The 16,325-nt window shown below is 39.0% G+C and overlaps 1 protein-coding gene across 2 annotated transcripts in view; it reads left to right on the top strand.

Annotated features, from left to right (window-relative positions):
• The window catches only part of ATOSA (atos homolog A), a 58,325-nt gene extending 52,653 nt beyond the window's left edge, over nt 1-5,672 (top strand). For both annotated transcript variants that reach the window (XM_060259731.1, XM_060259730.1), the window contains exon 12: nt 5,065-5,672. In XM_060259731.1, the coding sequence (XP_060115714.1) occupies nt 5,065-5,218 (154 nt within the window). In that variant the 3' untranslated portion in view covers nt 5,219-5,672. The remainder of the gene's footprint in view (nt 1-5,064) is intronic.
• Nucleotides 5,673-16,325: the final 10,653 nt, after the last annotated feature.

Here is a 16,325-nt window from a genome sequence, read left to right as displayed (position 1 = left end):
TTGCTTTTCAACAAATCCTTTTGGAAGAAGGCAATGAATGCAGGCTAGTCAACAGTGCTCTTTTGCTTGTGTAGGTGAAAGTCCGATCCTGGAACAATAGATTTGAAACAAGTGACTCAAGTTTAGTTGCTGAAACCATACAAGTTCTTCTCTGCAAAACAAATGAAGTCATACAACTGTAAACGGCTTTGTGGCAGCATCTGTTTAGAAGGCCCTAATTAAAGTGGTGTCAGCGCTTCCATTGTGTAAAAGCCCCTTAGCAAGAGATTGTCAGCAAAAAGCATTCTCCCCCCCCCCCCCCCCGGCTGAAACTTGACATTCAGAAAAAGGTTTTTTTTGTTTTACAGAGGCAGCCTTTTAAAACCTAAGGGCCGGTTCTGCTTGTGCAGTTTTTCACACCTGTTGTGTGTGTGTGTGTGTGTGTCAAAACTCTTGGGTGTTCTGGGCAGATTCATGTGTGTGAGCCAAATTCTGAGATACAATTTGCTGATGCAAGACAGAGAACAGCACATCACACTAGTGTGCAATCCACAGTTCACTGTTTCAAGATTAACTAGATTTTAGAAAGGATTTTCCAGTAAACTGGTTTGGGTGAAGCCTATAAAATGTTTCATGCAGAGCTTTTTTTGTAGCAGGAATCCCTTTGCATATTAGGCCACATACCCTGATGTAGCCAATCCTCCTGGAGCTTACAGTAGGCCCTGTACTAAGAGCCCTGTAAGCTCTTGGAGGATTGGATACATCATCTGCTCTGGTAAGACATCGCCTGGAGTATTGTGTTCAGTTTTGGGCACCAGATTTTAAGAAGGATATAGACAAGCTGGAACGGATCAAGAGGAGGGCGATAAAGTTGGTGAGGGGTTTGGAGATCAAGTCCTATGAAGAAAGGTTGAAGGAGCTGGGTGTGTTTAGGCTGGAGATGAGGTGGCTGAGAGGCGGCTGAGAGAGATGATCACCATCTCCAAGTACGTGAAAGGCTGTCATCTACACTAGAGGATGGTGTGGAATTGTTTTCTGTGGCCCCAGAAGTTAGGACCAGAACCAATGGGTCGAAATTAAATCGTTCTTCAGTGGAACAGGGTTCCTCAGGAGGTGATGGGCTCTTCTTCCTTAGAGGTTTTTAAACAGAGGCTAGATGGTTAAGTGTAATTGATTACTTCCTTGTTTCAGGGAACCTAGTGCCATGTGTTGAATCATTCAAGGTGGCTACCTACTGTGGCAGCGATCACATTCCTCTTACCTTGAATATTGTAATCCTCAGTCTTCACCCCCGCATTGAGGATCGTTTCCTGAGAAATAACGAATTTGGGGGGCAACATGTTAGGATTAAATGGGACGACCAAAAGAAGAAATATATGCAGGAATTTCTTGAGCAAGAGCACATATCTAAATTAGCAAATGACATCAGGCTTTCGGAGGAGGGGGGAGAGATCATCAAATTATATGAGGATCTCATTCAGCATTTCCAATCCCCATTAGAAGGGCAAATATCTAGTTCAGTAAGGAGGGCAGAGAAGAACAATGGTTGGTTTGATAATGAATGCTTGATGGCAAAGAAGGAGCTTAGTAAAATCTATTTGACATATAGGGCGGATCCAGAGGCAGTTAACAGAGAACAATTAAAACAACAGAAATCTAGATATAAAAAGTTAATTGTTAGGAAGAAGAAAGAGGCAAAAGAATTAGTGTGGCTACAGCTGGGACAGGCCGTCAAATTAAAAAATCCGTCATTATTCTGGAAGTTGGTAAATAGCGGTTCTGGTAGACTCTCCTCACAGCTTACTAATACTATTCTTCCAGAAGTATGGGAGAACTATTATATGGCACTGTATGGGACATCAGATGAGGTGGTTTCTCCCCCAGAGGATTTTCAGGAACTGCCAGAGTGGCCTCCGGTTGAGCCTTCAGAAATAAAATCTTTAATTGGAGCCCTGAAGCCTAATAAAGCTCCAGGACTAGACTTAATCCCGGCCGAATTAATTAAAGAAAATGCTGACTGGTGGGCTCCATGCTTGCCAAATTATTCACTGAAATAGACAGGACAGTGAGGGTACCTACGGGTTGGGATATTGGAATTATTGTACCTATTCATAAGAAAGGAGACAGAAATGACCCAAATAACTATAGACCCATCAGTCTCTTAAGTATCCTAAACAAATTATATGCCAGCCATCTTAAAGCGAAACTGTGGGAGTGGATTGAGTGTAATAACATCCTGAGAGAAGAACAGGCTGGGTTTAGACCGGGTTGTTCCACCCTGGATCATTGTGTAGTATTAGACCATCTTATTTCCAAATATTCCTCTAACAGCACCTCTTCCCTATACGCTGCCTTTATAGACTTTAAATCTGCCTTTGATATGGTTCAGAGGGACATACTGTGGGAAACATTGAGAGGGGTGGGAATTGATCAGAGGCTTCTGGCATTGATAAAAGTATTATATAGGAATACCAAGATCAGGACAAGGATCAATCCAAAGGGACATCTCACGAAAGCCATCAAAGTAGGGAAGGGAGTTAAGCAAGGTTGCATCTTGGCGCCACTTTTGTTCAACCTCTTTATAAACGATCTGGGGGAACATTTAAGTGGTCCAGAGGTGCATGCTCCAAAGATTGCAGATAGGCATATCGTGCTCCTGCTATATGCGGATGATGCAGTGCTGGTCTCTAGGACCCCAGTTGGGCTAAAGAGAGCAATGAAAATTCTTGCACTTTACTGCCAAGCTAATCAGGTTGAAATAAATTATTCAAAATCTAAAATTTTAGCCTTTGCAAATAGACCCAAGGTACATCATTGGAAGATAAACGATAGGGCTATTGAACAGACACGCTGCTTTAAGTACCTAGGGGTAGTCTTTCAGGCCTCAGGGGCCAGGAAGGCACATGTGGAATATGTTACAACAAGTGCAGCAAAAAGTTCAGGAGCCATAGAGAAATTCTATTGGACCTCCGGGGGGCAGAACGTGGTGGCTGCAGTTAAGGACTTTAAGGCCAAGGCCCTCGCCCAAATTCTATATGGGGCACCCTTGAGTATAACACCATATCAGCATCTCTGGTATTTAGCGGAGAAAGTGCAATCAAAGTTCCTTAGGCATATACTACAAGTCCCTCCATGTGCTCCCAACTCATTTATCAGAGTAGAAACGGGTATGGTCATGGTGAAAGCAAGACTGTGGATTGCTGCTATTCTTTACTGGTATAAACTAATGACTCAGCCCACCAGTTTGGCGGGGCTGATAGCAAGAGACGCGTTTGTGCCTCCGTGGATTAGAGAAACGGAGTCCAAGTTGGGTTATTATGGACTATCTAAACAATATTTGCTCAACATGGAGTACAATCTGGTTAAACCCTTTCTTAAACAGAGAATCTTGGATGTCGAAAGACAGCATGATTTGAATCAGCTTAAAGGTTATTTACCAGGAATAGAGCTACATAAAATAACACCGATGCCATACTTGCATAATCTTGATAAAGTTGAGTATAGGAGAGCATTTACCCTTCTCAGACTTGATATGTTACCGTCAGCTATTATTGAAGGCAGATACACAGGACAACCATACGAGGAGAGATTGTGTATTTGTGGGGACAAGAAACCAGAAGGTAGGGAACATGTATTATTCCAATGTAAATTATATCAGTGTATTAGGGCCGACTATATACTCCCGATCTGTTCCAATGTCCCTGGGAGAAATATTAGATATCAGCTAGACAAATTATTGGCGGATAGGAATAAAAGTACCACTTTATGTGTGGCAAAATTTGCTTCGTGAGCTATAAGTCTCCGGAAGCAATTCCTAAGGGAAATATCCAACTGAATGCCTTGGCTATGGAACCTAACTAGTGTTCTGGAGGGAAATTATATCATACTGTGTATGTTTTATTCTGATTATTGTTTTACCTGATTGTATTTTATTAAGTTATTTGTATTTAATTTAACTGGTCTATGACCGTATTAAACTTGACTAGATGGCCATCTGACAGCAATGATGATCCTGTGAATACAGGGGGAGATATTTGTGAGTTTCCTTCATTGTGCAGGGGGTTGGACTAGATGACCCTGGAGGTCCCTTCCAACTCTATGATTCAAGGGGTGGGTGTGTGGCCTAATATGCAAAGAAGTTCCTGCTACAAAAAATGCCCTGGTTTCCTGGCTCTAGACAAGCAACGTGGTGTAGTGCTCAGTGTTGGCCTAGGATCTGTAAGACCCAGGATCAAAGCCCAACTCCTGCATGGAAACTCGGTGGGTGACCCTGGCTGGTCATTCTCTTTCAGTTGAACCTATCTCACAGAGGTACACTGCCCCATGTTAACTGAAGGAAGGGGCGAGATAAAAAAACACTAGATAGAATATAGTGAGCCCCATCGCACAGAGTGGTAAGCTGCAGTATTGTAGTCCAGGCTCTGCTCACAACCTGAGTTCGATCCCGGCAGAAGCTGGGTTCAGGTAGCTGGCTTAAGGTTGACTCAGCCTTCCATCCTTCCAAGGTTGGTCAAATGAGTACCCAGCTTGCTGGGGCTAAAGGGTAGATGACTGGGGAAGGCAATGGCAAACCACCCGCTAACAAAAAGTCTGCCAATAAACATCATGATGGGATGTGATGTCACCTCATGGATTGGTAATGACTCAGTGCTTGCACAGGGGACTACTTTTACCTTTAGCCACAATACAGTAGCAGTTGTCTAGACAGGTTAATGCCACTATGTTATTGAGAGAGAAATGCAATAATCAAACAGACTCACCTTCCCCTATGTTTTAAATATTTATATCATAGCCCTGTTAATTTGTCTGAGCATTTAATTAAAAGTCATACTTGCAGTGAAGTTTCATCTGCACTCACCTCTTCAAATAAGTGCTCTGCCAGATCTGCAAAGTGTTTACCAGGAGTAGTAGTTAACACTAATTGAAAAGCAGCCGCTTCCTGCAAATATGCATTTTAAAAGCTAGTTTTAAAAAATTGTTTAGTCTGTGTAGAAATATCTCCTGGGTCTCAGCTTTCTGTTGCGACACACGTTCATTGTGCCGTTCGTTCTCCTGACTAACACCGCTGTTTTATTCCTCTGTTAGGTTCCAGAGTTCTAAGTCTGGAAAGATCTACCTCTACAGAGACGTAAGGCTCCTGTTCTCTCGGAAATCCATGGAAGTTGACAGCGGCGCCGCATACGAACTCAAATCTTACACTGAATCTCCGACAAATCCTCAGTTTTCACCCAGATGCTAGCGAGGATGAACTGTACAAAAGTATTGTGGGATTATGATTTAACAGATGGGAAAATTTGACATGAGACCTGTTGTGTAAAGGTTTAAGTAGAGAAGCAAGTGAAAAGGTGGTTAAGTGAGCACTGAGGGTGTTCTGGGCTCCTGGACCAGTTTTTGGAAAGGCTTCTGAGATTAGTGTTTGTGTATTCCAAGTAGACTGGAACATACTTAAGTCCTAATCTTTTTTTATACTGGTTTTAAACCACTTCATTGGATGTGTTGCAATAGCAGATTCCCAAATTAGTTTTAGTGTTTACACCTTTATTTTATTTGTTTTTTTGGTTATTTAATATTTAATGTTTCTTTTACTTAAGTGATGTTTGTCTTTACTGTTCTAATGTAGCACAAATCCTATGTAAAATCATACTATGTATTTTTGACATTACTATTGAAATCCAAAATATATACAAAAAGTCTTTGCTGTGTGATGTGTTTTTAAAGTGATATTTAAGCTGCTTAAAATAAGGATGGGGTTTTGAACTTCCGTTGCATCTTATCTCTCATACTATGCAAGCATTTAGGGGAAGGTTGGCTCCCGCTTTTTTTTCATATGCCTGATTTCTTTTTCCCACTCGAGACCCATGACAACATTTGAAATGTGGCAGCTCATTCCAGCCATTCACCCCCAGCTCATAATGTCCCCTGAAAAGACCTTCCCTTAAAGCATTTCATTTGTCCTAACCGGGATTGAAATTTTACATAATACTGCTGTCCCATACATGACTTTCTCAGACTGTGTGTTCTTTAAAAAAAAAAAAAGATGTACTGTGAAAACAAAGTAGTATTTAATATCTCAAAATATATGTGAAAATAGCAAAATCTGCACTCTTGGTTTTTGTTTGGGGACTTTTTTTGTGGACTGAAGCGTTTATGTCCTACACAGGCCACTAGGTGGCTGTACAAGGTCAGTCCATTCATTGAAGGTCTCTGTCGACCATGCAAGTGAAGAAAATTAATAGAACCCCATGAATGGGAAAGCCATACCATTTCCAAATTGCTGTGCTCCCTTTTAAAAGTGACTTGTCTTAACATATATGATCAAACATTTCAGAGAGGTAACAGAATCAGAAATTAGTACAGCTTAGCCTGTACTTGAAACCCAATTGTGCTTGTTTCAATGTTGTTTTGGCCAATCTTACTGAAAGTTACCTTGTCCATCCGAGGATTACAGATCCCATTCTAAACCACATGATGCTCATCTGTTGGCCTTAATCAGTGCTCAGAGAGAAGATCATTGGGAAATCAGCTGTCTGGAGAAAAACAATATGACTATAACAGCAGTAATGCTGTACAAGACTGATTAATGTTAGATTAGAAAACAGGTTCATAATCCTGCAAGTTCCTTGTACATGTGCAGGCAGGCAGGGTATTTCCCCCAAAGAGAATGGCTCTGAAGGTGCACTATAGAAACTGTTTAGAATTTAAACAGCAATTGGTGGAATAAGGAGCAACTGTTCAGAGCAGAATGCATGCTTCTCTGGATTGCAGATGGGTTAATAATGCTTGCAGAAAGGGAGAAAGAAATCTTAAATATTAATACCCCTTCCAATCCTGTTCAAGTTCTAGTCTCAAGGTGGGGTGTGGGCAATTTTGACTGAATTTAAGACATGCAGTGATAACAAAACACCTGGAGAAAGTGACTGAATTTTTTGCTTGAAATGTTTCATACCTTTATCATTTAATGGTGTTTCAAAATCATCACTTGTTCATGCAACTTTATAACAACCTTTAAAAATCCCAGGTGTGTTTTCCCTAGTTCCAGTTAAGCCTGCTTAACGATTCAGTTTGCAAGAACTAATTGCAGCAACTGCCACCATCAAAGTCGTAGTGTTCTCCTTGGAAGTTCCAAAATAAACCCACAACCCATGTGAAGAACTGCTTTAAGGCCTAAGACATACCTGCCGGACATGGCCAAAGATCTGAGTCTCCTCTTGCTGACCTGAAGCCCCTCCCAAGAAAACAGGTAGCTGACCAAACTAGACAATCTCGTGTGTGAAATGTGCATAAAATGGCATATTCTTCAGAGGAAATGATTACCAAGACATCTTTAAGAATCTCAAAGGGATTTTTTTTCCCTGTTTCACTTCTGCAGCATCCATGCACTGGAACAGCTCTGACTAACCCATTCGTCTCCTGTGCAGTCAACAGGTAAAAGCCAACATGCAGAGCTCCTGCCTCTTTAGTTAAGCCTTTCCCCTCTAAACCGGGTCAGACTTCACACATTCAATTTGGCCCAATTACATCTGGCCATGATACCGGGCACTGGTGCTTAGGAAATGCACCTCACCCACCTAACAAATTAACATTTAAATTAGATATTACTAATCATAACATAACTAGTTAATCATTTATCTCTTTACTAATTCATGTAAATGTGGCAAACGTGCATTTCTTCAGTCTCCCTTTATAGCCAGGATTGTTTTTGGTCCGTGTCTTTTGACAGTAAAAGAGGCAGAGAGTTTCCCTCTGAATCTTCAAGATGCAAGGATCCAAAGTTGCCATTGCTTACTGTAAAACAAACTTTTACATGCACTCTTCTGATTCTGTATAGTATCTTGGCATTCCAATGCAATACAGAATATTACTGTATATAGATAAGATTTGTCATTCCTTTCAGGTCTTCTGTATAATCACACATTTGGACGGAACAGACTGAATATGTGCTTCTGTAGTGCACACTCAATGTAACTGATAAATTCAAATCTTGTTTGACAACGACTTGTAGTTAGTTTGTATTGGAATACAAACTAGCTACAAGCTGTCAAACAAGGTTATCAATTCCAAGAGTTCACCCAGTGAATGAGAGACCTTGGGGATTTTTTTTTAAAGGTCTGGGGTGGGGAGAGAGTGAGAGATCACACACTGGGTATTGGATGAATAAGGCTTTTCACTCAAAAATCTCCCAGATTTAATTTATATTGGGGGTTTTGGAAGCTGTTGGGTGAGGAAGACGTATGTTTCCTGTACACCCAAGATTATAGGAAACAGACCAGTCCTAACTCTGGGAGCTCTTTGAATTTAATAATATCAAATGGAGACCATTTCAAAAGCTGCAAGGAACCTTTCATTGGCACAAGAGACTTGTGAGAAATCTAGCTTGTTTGAGAACTTGGGATTGTAATGATCAAATATATGGCAAAGGTTAGGTTTCTTAAAAACAATGTTCCTCATGTGTTAACTGTTTCCGTCGCATGTAAATCACAATTCCCTTCTCTCAGCCAGAAATTGTTGGTTAAAACAATTTTTATTTAGTAACATATGGTAACAATATCTTATTCCTGCATCATTAATAACGTCTTTTTATCTATCCCATATATTACTTTCTAATCACCCCTTGACCCCCCGCCGGTGTTATTTACGTATAATACTAATATTAAAAGGTACCCTTAACTAATAAAAACAAAAATTTACATTCTTCTTCCTTCTAAGACTTAATCATTATCAAAAATAGTCCAATGTCTTTTTATTTTCCACTCTTTATCTACATATCTTCTGAATGTTTTCCACTCCATCTTAAAAACTTCTAAGTCATAGTCTCTTAAAATTCTTGTTAATTTGTCCATTTCACTCCATGTCATAACTTCTACAATCCAATCCCATTTTTCTGGTATTTTTTCTTGCTTCCACAACTGCGCATATAATGTCCTAGCAGCTGAAAGCAAGTACCAAATTATAGTTCTATCTTCTTTTGGAAATTTTTCCATTTGTAATCCCAACAGAAAAGTCTCTGCAATTTTCTTAAATTCATATCCCAAGATCCTAGAAATTTCTTGTTGAATCATCTGCCAATACTTTTTTGCTCTTTCACAAGTCCACCACATATGGTAGAAAAAAACATGCTTTTTACATTTCCAACATCTGTCTGGCATCTTATTGTTCATCTTTGCCAACTTTTTAGGAGTTATATACCATCTATACATCATTTTAAAACAGTTCCCTTTAATACTATGACACGTCAAAAGCTTCATAGAGTTCTTCCACAAATATTCCCAAGTTTCCATCTGTATTTCTTTATTTACATTAATTGCCCACTTAATCATTTGAGATTTCACTACTTCATCTTCCGTAGACTATTTTAAAAGTAATTTATATAGTTTTGAAATTAATTTTTCATTGTCTCCAAGCAGAACTCTTTCCATTTCTGTTTGCTCTTTTTTTTATTCCTTCCGTTTTAATATCATTCTCCACCAAGCTCTTTATTTGTTGCATTTGGAACCAATCATATTTATTATTCAGCTCTTCAGCAGTTTTCAATTCTATTTTGCCACTTTGTATTTTTAATAGTTGATTATATGACAACCACTTTTCTTCACCCGTCTCAGCTGTTATTTTTATTACTTTTGCTGGCACTATCCATAACGGTTTTCTCTCATCTCCATATTTCTTATATTTCATTCATGTATTTAGCAAATTATTTCTTATACAATGGTGAGAGAAAAAAACATCCATCTTTTTTCCCCCATAATACATATAAGCGTGCCAGCCAAATTTATTTCCATGACCTTCCAACGCTAAGAGTTTTTTGTTTAACAGCATCATCCATTCTTTTATCCACACTAAACAAACTGCTTCGTGATATAATTTTAAATCTGGTAATTGGAATCCGCCTCTCTCTTTTGCATCTGTTAAAATTTTCATTTTAATCCTTGGTTTCTTCCCAGCCCACACAAACTCTGAAATTTTTCTTTGCCATCTATTAAATTGTTTACTGTCTTTCACAATCGGGATCGTTTGAAACAAATACATTATTCTTGGTAGAATATTCATTTTAATTGCAGCTATTCTGCCCAGCAATGACAAATTAAGTTTATTCAATTTTAACATATCTTCATCTATTTTACGCCATAGCTTCTAATAATTATTTTTGAACAAATCAATATTCTTCATTGTTATCTCCACACCCAAATATTTTACCTTAGAGGTAACTTCACAACCCGTTAGCCTCTGCAATTCCTTTTGTTTATTTACTTGCATATTTTTACATAGAAGTTTTGATTTTTCTTTATTAAAACAAAGTCGTGCCAATTCCCCATATTCCTGTATTTTAGCTAACAACAAAGGTGTGACTTGTATGGGATTTTCATTTATAAACATTATATCATCTGCAAATGCTCTATATTTGTAAATAAATCCTTTTACTTTTAATCCTTCTATTTATCTTCTTGGATTTGCATCAGTAAGATTTCAAGAGTCATTATAAACAACAGTGGGGAAAGCGGACAGCCTTGTCTTGTACCTTTGCTAATTATCATGTCTTCTGTAAGATCTGCATTTATTCATAGCCTTGCACGTTGCTCAGTATATATTGCTTTTATCATCCTTATAAAGTTTTCCCCCAACTCCATTTTCTCCATTACTGCAAACATAAAGTCCCAATTTAAATTATCAAATGCTTTCTCTGCATCCGCAAAGAATAATGCTATTTCCTTTTCTGGATGTCTTTCATAATATTCTACAATATTTACAACAGTTCTAATATTGTCTCTTATTTGCCTTTTGGGGAGAAACCCTGCTCGATCTTCCTTTATAAAATTTGTAAAATGTTGTTTAAGCCGTTCTGCCAAGATTCTTGTGTATATTTTATAGCCATTATTTAATAGTGAGATTGGTCTATAATTTTTTACATTTGTGACATCTCTATCTTCCTTTGGAATCAATGAAATAACAGCTTCCTTCCACGTAGCTGGTATTTTCCCTTTTATTCCTATCATGTTCATCAATTTCTGAAGTTTTGGGATTAACTCCTCTTTGAAGGTTTAAAAAAATTTAGCTGTATATCCATCTGGACCAGGTGCGTTTCCATTTTTCATTGCATAAATTGCTGCTTCAATTTCTATTTTTTCAATTGGATCATTCAAAACTTTCCCCATATTTTCTGTTAAGGGTGCTATTTTAATCTTTTGTAAATACTCTTCCATCTTTTCTTTATTTTAACACCCTTAAATAATTCGGCATATTACTTAAAGAATTCTCTTTTTATTCCTTCTTGATAAGAACATAAGAGAAGCCATGTTAGATCAGGCCAATGACCCATCCAGTCCAACACTCCGTGTCACACAGTAGCCAAAAAAAGTTATATATACACACACACACACAGACACACACACACATTGTGGCTAATAGCCACTGATGGACCTTTGCTCCATATTTTTATCTAAACCCCTCTTGATCTACCACCTCTCTTCCCTCCACCACAATTTTATTAATAATTTTACTTTCTCTCTTTTTCTTCAGTTGCCAGGCCAAATATTTTCCAGGTTTATTTGCTCCCTCAAAAGATTTCTGCTGCAATCTTTTCAGATACCATTCCAGTTCTTTATTTAACAAATGTCTCATTTGTGTTTGTAATATTGTAATCTCCCTCATAATTTTCTTTTTCCCTGGCCTTTTTCTCAGTTCCCCTTCTTTTTTCTTTATTTCATTTTGAATGTCCAGCATCTGTTTTTCTTTTGCCCTCTTGTCTTTATTATTAAATGTAATCAATATTCCTCTCGTTACTGCTTTATAAGCATCCCACACCGTCTGAAATTCTATATCTTCTTTATTGTTTATTTGGAAGAAAGCTTTAGTTTCATTTTTTAGAGATGTCACTATTTCTTTATTCAGTAGTAAACCTTCATTCAATCTCCATCTTCTTGACTTTTTAGACAATTTTGTAATCCACATTATTGGGTTATGATCAGCCCCTATTTTAGGTAAAAATCTCTATTTTCTTTGTTATAAGGCCTAAATCTTTAGTACCCCACAACGTGTCAATTCTGGAAAAAGTTTTATGTCTTGCTGAAAAAAAGGTATAGTCCCGCACTTCAGGGTTAAATTTCCTCCATATATCCTCCAAATTTCCTTGTTTGACCAATTCAAAAAAAGACTTTGGCAATTTTCCTTCCTTAATTTTTTTCCCCCCAGACTAATCCAGTGTGTTCTTAATTGTTCCATTAAAGTCCCCCACTATCAAAACTTCATCATATGTCACTTCATCAAATTGTTGTATAATGTCTTTTAAAAAAGCATCCTTTGCTCCATTTGGTGCATACAGTCCCAGTAACAATGGCTTTTTTGTATTTAATATTTCTACCGCTACAAATCTTCCATCTTTATCTTTAAATACTAATTTCGGCTCCAATTCTTGATTAATATAAAAAATCACTCCCCTTTTCTTCTGTTCAGCCAATGAATGAAACTCTAGTCCCAATTGCTTATTCCATAAAAATTTGTAATTCTTTTGTTTGATATGTACTTCTTGTAAACAAACTATATTACAATTTTGCTTTTTAATCCAATGAAACGTTGCCTTTCTTTTTCTGTGGTGAATTTAGTCCATTTACATTCCAAGATAATAATTTGTAATCCATCATGGTGCAAATTCTTTATGTTCTTCATAAAATCCACGCAGTTCCTGTGTGCTTGTAATTGTAATCCTTTTTCCTTGTAGCTCAAAGCTCAAACCTTCAGGTATTATCCATCTATATATCATTTCCTTGTCCCGTAGTTTTTCTGTCAATTTCTTATATGCTCTTCTGTCATTTATCACTTGTCTTGGCAACTCCTTCATAATTCTTACTCTGCTGCCTCCCACTATCAATGTCTTTTCAAAGTTTTTATTCATGATTTTTCCCACCATTTCTTTTGTCATATATCTTATAACCACATCTCTTGGTAGATTTTTTTTTTTTTTTTTGGCATATAGTGAGTTCACTGTATACATATAGTCATACATGTTTCTAGTCCCTTCAGGATCTTCCTCCAAAAATTCTGCAATTATTTTTATTATATATTCTTTCAAATCAGTTTCTTAATCCTCAGGTACTCCTCTCAGACGTATCTGGGTCTCCATTAATTTGCAGTCATGAATTGCCACTTTTTCTTGTATTTTTAACAAGGTGGAATCATGTAGTTTCACTCTCCCTTCCACCTCTTGCACTTTTTTTGATGTCATCAGTCTCATTTCTGAGATCCTCTATATCTTTTTTTAGCTCGTCAATATCTTTTCTAATTTCTTTTTTGGAAGCAGTTATCATCTCTTTCATTCCTTTCATTATCCTGGCTTCCATTGCATCTAATCGGTCCTGCATTTTCTCCAGTGAAGCAGTCCTTGCACGGGTTTGCTTGTGGTCTGACATGTAAAAACACCGAAAATTTTGACCTCACCAAATTAAATTTCAACTATCAGATTTAAAAGAGTGAGGCTTGCTCTTTCCAATAAGCCTAATTTCGCTGTCCTCAGAGCCTCTTGGGATCAGATATTATTTTTTAAAGTTTTTATTTTTTTTCCAAAATGGCGGTTGTGACTTTCTGCCTCACTTTAATTTTGTTTCCTTTTTCCTCTAGAGGCTTCTAAAATGGTTATTAACAGTAATGTCCAATAGTCTTTACCTTATAATCGTCACCTCTGTCGGTTCCACCAATTTTTAATGTCCCGAACACTTTAAGAAATTGATTTAAATTTTAGCCTTCTAGCAATGGCCGCTGATTTTTTTTTTATGATATTATAGTCCTAGAGTAGGCTGGCTGCTTCAATGATTTCCCTTTTCCATCTGATACTTCCTGCTTTGCTTGCCACCAAATCCCGTTTTCTCACGATACTTGATGTATTTCCTGTGTTGGCTGTGGGAGCTGCAAATTTATGACGATGGGGCTTTTTCTCCAAAACCGCAAGTAGACAAAACAATAAATTCCTTTCCACTTTTTAGCACTGTCCTTTAAATTTACAAAGTCCAAATTTCATCCCTTCTCCCCTTCTTCTTCCAAGCTTTCTAGATTTCAATTTCCCACCTTCTGATTTTATTTTGTTTAACTTTAATTAATCCCGGAATGAAAGATAGCAATCTGTACCTTTTCTGTAGTTATCCAGATCAACACCGGTCTTGTATAGCTTTAGATGTTTAGCAGTATCAAAGAAGATTAGGATCTTGTCGAGCTTATGTCAAATAAATGACTCGAAACTTCTGCAGATGATGAAAATGCAACTCGTCTCCGGAGATCCCTTAAAGGAGCCCCCCCCCCCCGGGACTCCCTTTTAGCCAAGGTAAATCTCCTCAAAGTTTCCTGTGCATATCTTGGACTGATCTCTGTCTGAGAAAAGTAGGCAGTAGGCATTAGATTGCCTTCCACTACCCCTAACAGAAGTTCCAGCCTGCTCCCCTTCTGAGAAGCAGTTCATCTCGGCATTTTCCAACCCCGGAAGTCTCTCAGCCAGAAATTGTACAACAATAAACCCACGGGCCTTAACCTGTTTGACAGCTGCCTCGGCATTGCAGGTGGGTTGGTGTGCTGCCATTGAACTGGGTGGGCTGATCAGTTTCACTTCTGCTGCAGCTTTTCTGCTTGTTTGGAAAGTTTGCAATTTGCATGGGGAAATACTCCTGAGCTTTTTGCACACCAGCACTGCCCCATGTCGTAGCTGCCAAGTGGGAGGATTTCAGTCTTTTTCTGCCCATAAGAGATGTCCTATATTAAAAAGGTCGTAGATAATGGCTTTGCTTGACTCTCAGTGAGTACCTCATCTGCAGATTAAGGACAATTCAGTATTCTCGGTCAAGGGTGTGACTGCAGAGATCTTTCAATGTAGAATTTAAGCACTGTTTTCCTAACTGACGTACTGACTCTAGTAGGGTTGCCAAGTCCAATTCAAGAAATATCTGGGGACTTTGGGGGTGGGGCCAGGAGACTTTGGGGCGGAGCCAGGAACAAGGGTGTGACAAGCATAATTGAACTCCAAGGGAGTTCTGGCCATCACATTTAAAGGGACCGCAGACCTTTTTAAATGTCTTCCTTCCATATAAAATAATGAAGGATATGGGCACCTTCTTTTGGGGCTCATAGAATGGGATCCCCTGGTCCAATTGTTTTGAAACTTGGGGGATACTTTGGGGAGAGTCACTAGATACTATACTGAAAATTTGGTGCCTCTACCTCAAAAAACAGCTCCCCCAGAGCCCCCGAAACCTTCAGATAAATTCCCCATTATACCCTATGAGAATCAATCTCCACATAGAGAATAATGCTCAGCAGACGTCCCCCCCACCCCCATTTCTGGGGACTCTGAAGGGGGATTGGCCTCTCTACTCACGAGTTGCTGTCAACTTCTTCAAAGTAACACAAACACTCCATCCCAAGAGGAAGCCTTTCAATCAGAGACTGAAGCCCCCGGAGGTAGAAACGCACATGGTCCTCTGGGGGCGGGGCTTCCCCCCACCAGCCAGCTGACTGGGGGCGGGAAGCAGCCTGGGAAAGCAGAAGAACCCCCATTGGGACCTGGAGATTGGCAAGCCTAGACTCTAGAGAGAATAGCTGTTAAGAGATTTCTTTTTCCATCACCTCAGGAGAAACAAATTTCTTAAATTTTGTGGAAAACTGCAGAATTAAACATCTGGTGTCCTTGAAAAAAGAAGGTTCTAGGTCACATTTCAAAACTATGAGCATTGGCGCAGATTTTGAATTTCAGCTTAGATTTGGATGTTATAGAACAGGGGTGGCCAAACTTGCTTAACATAAGAGCCACAAAGAATAAATGTCAGATGTTTGAGAGCCACAAGACATGAATGTCAGATGTTTGAGAGCCACAAGACATGAATGTCAGATGGATGAGACTCAGTGAGCTTCTTCAGAGGTTTACAAGATTATGCTTACATAAGAGAAGGCAGAGAAAGAAGTACTTTTCTCCCTTTCTCACAGTACAAGAACCCGCGGGCACTCAATGAGATTGTTGAACAGTTGGGTTAGAACAGATAAAAGGAAGTCCTTCACCCAAAGGGTGATTAATGCATGGAATTCACTGTCACAGGAGGTGGTGATGACTGCAAGCATAGACAGCTTTGAGAGGGGATTGGATAAACAGATGGAGCAGTGGTACATCAGTGGTTATTAGCCCCAGTGTATAGATGGAACTCGGTCTAGGGCAGTGATGCTCTGTATTCTTGGTGCTTGGGGGGCACAGTGGGAGGGCTTCTAGTATCCTGGCCCTCTGGTGGACCTCCTGATGGCAGCTGGGGTTTTTGCCACTGTGTGACACAGACTGTTGGACTGGATGGGCCCACTGGCCTGATCCAGCATGGTTTCTCTTATGTTAT

This window comes from Heteronotia binoei, chromosome 19 (assembly GCF_032191835.1).
Source record: "Heteronotia binoei isolate CCM8104 ecotype False Entrance Well chromosome 19, APGP_CSIRO_Hbin_v1, whole genome shotgun sequence".
Taxonomy (NCBI): domain Eukaryota; kingdom Metazoa; phylum Chordata; class Lepidosauria; order Squamata; family Gekkonidae; genus Heteronotia; species Heteronotia binoei.
Note: the sequence above shows the minus strand (reverse complement) of the source record. Positions and strands in the feature narration are given on the sequence as shown.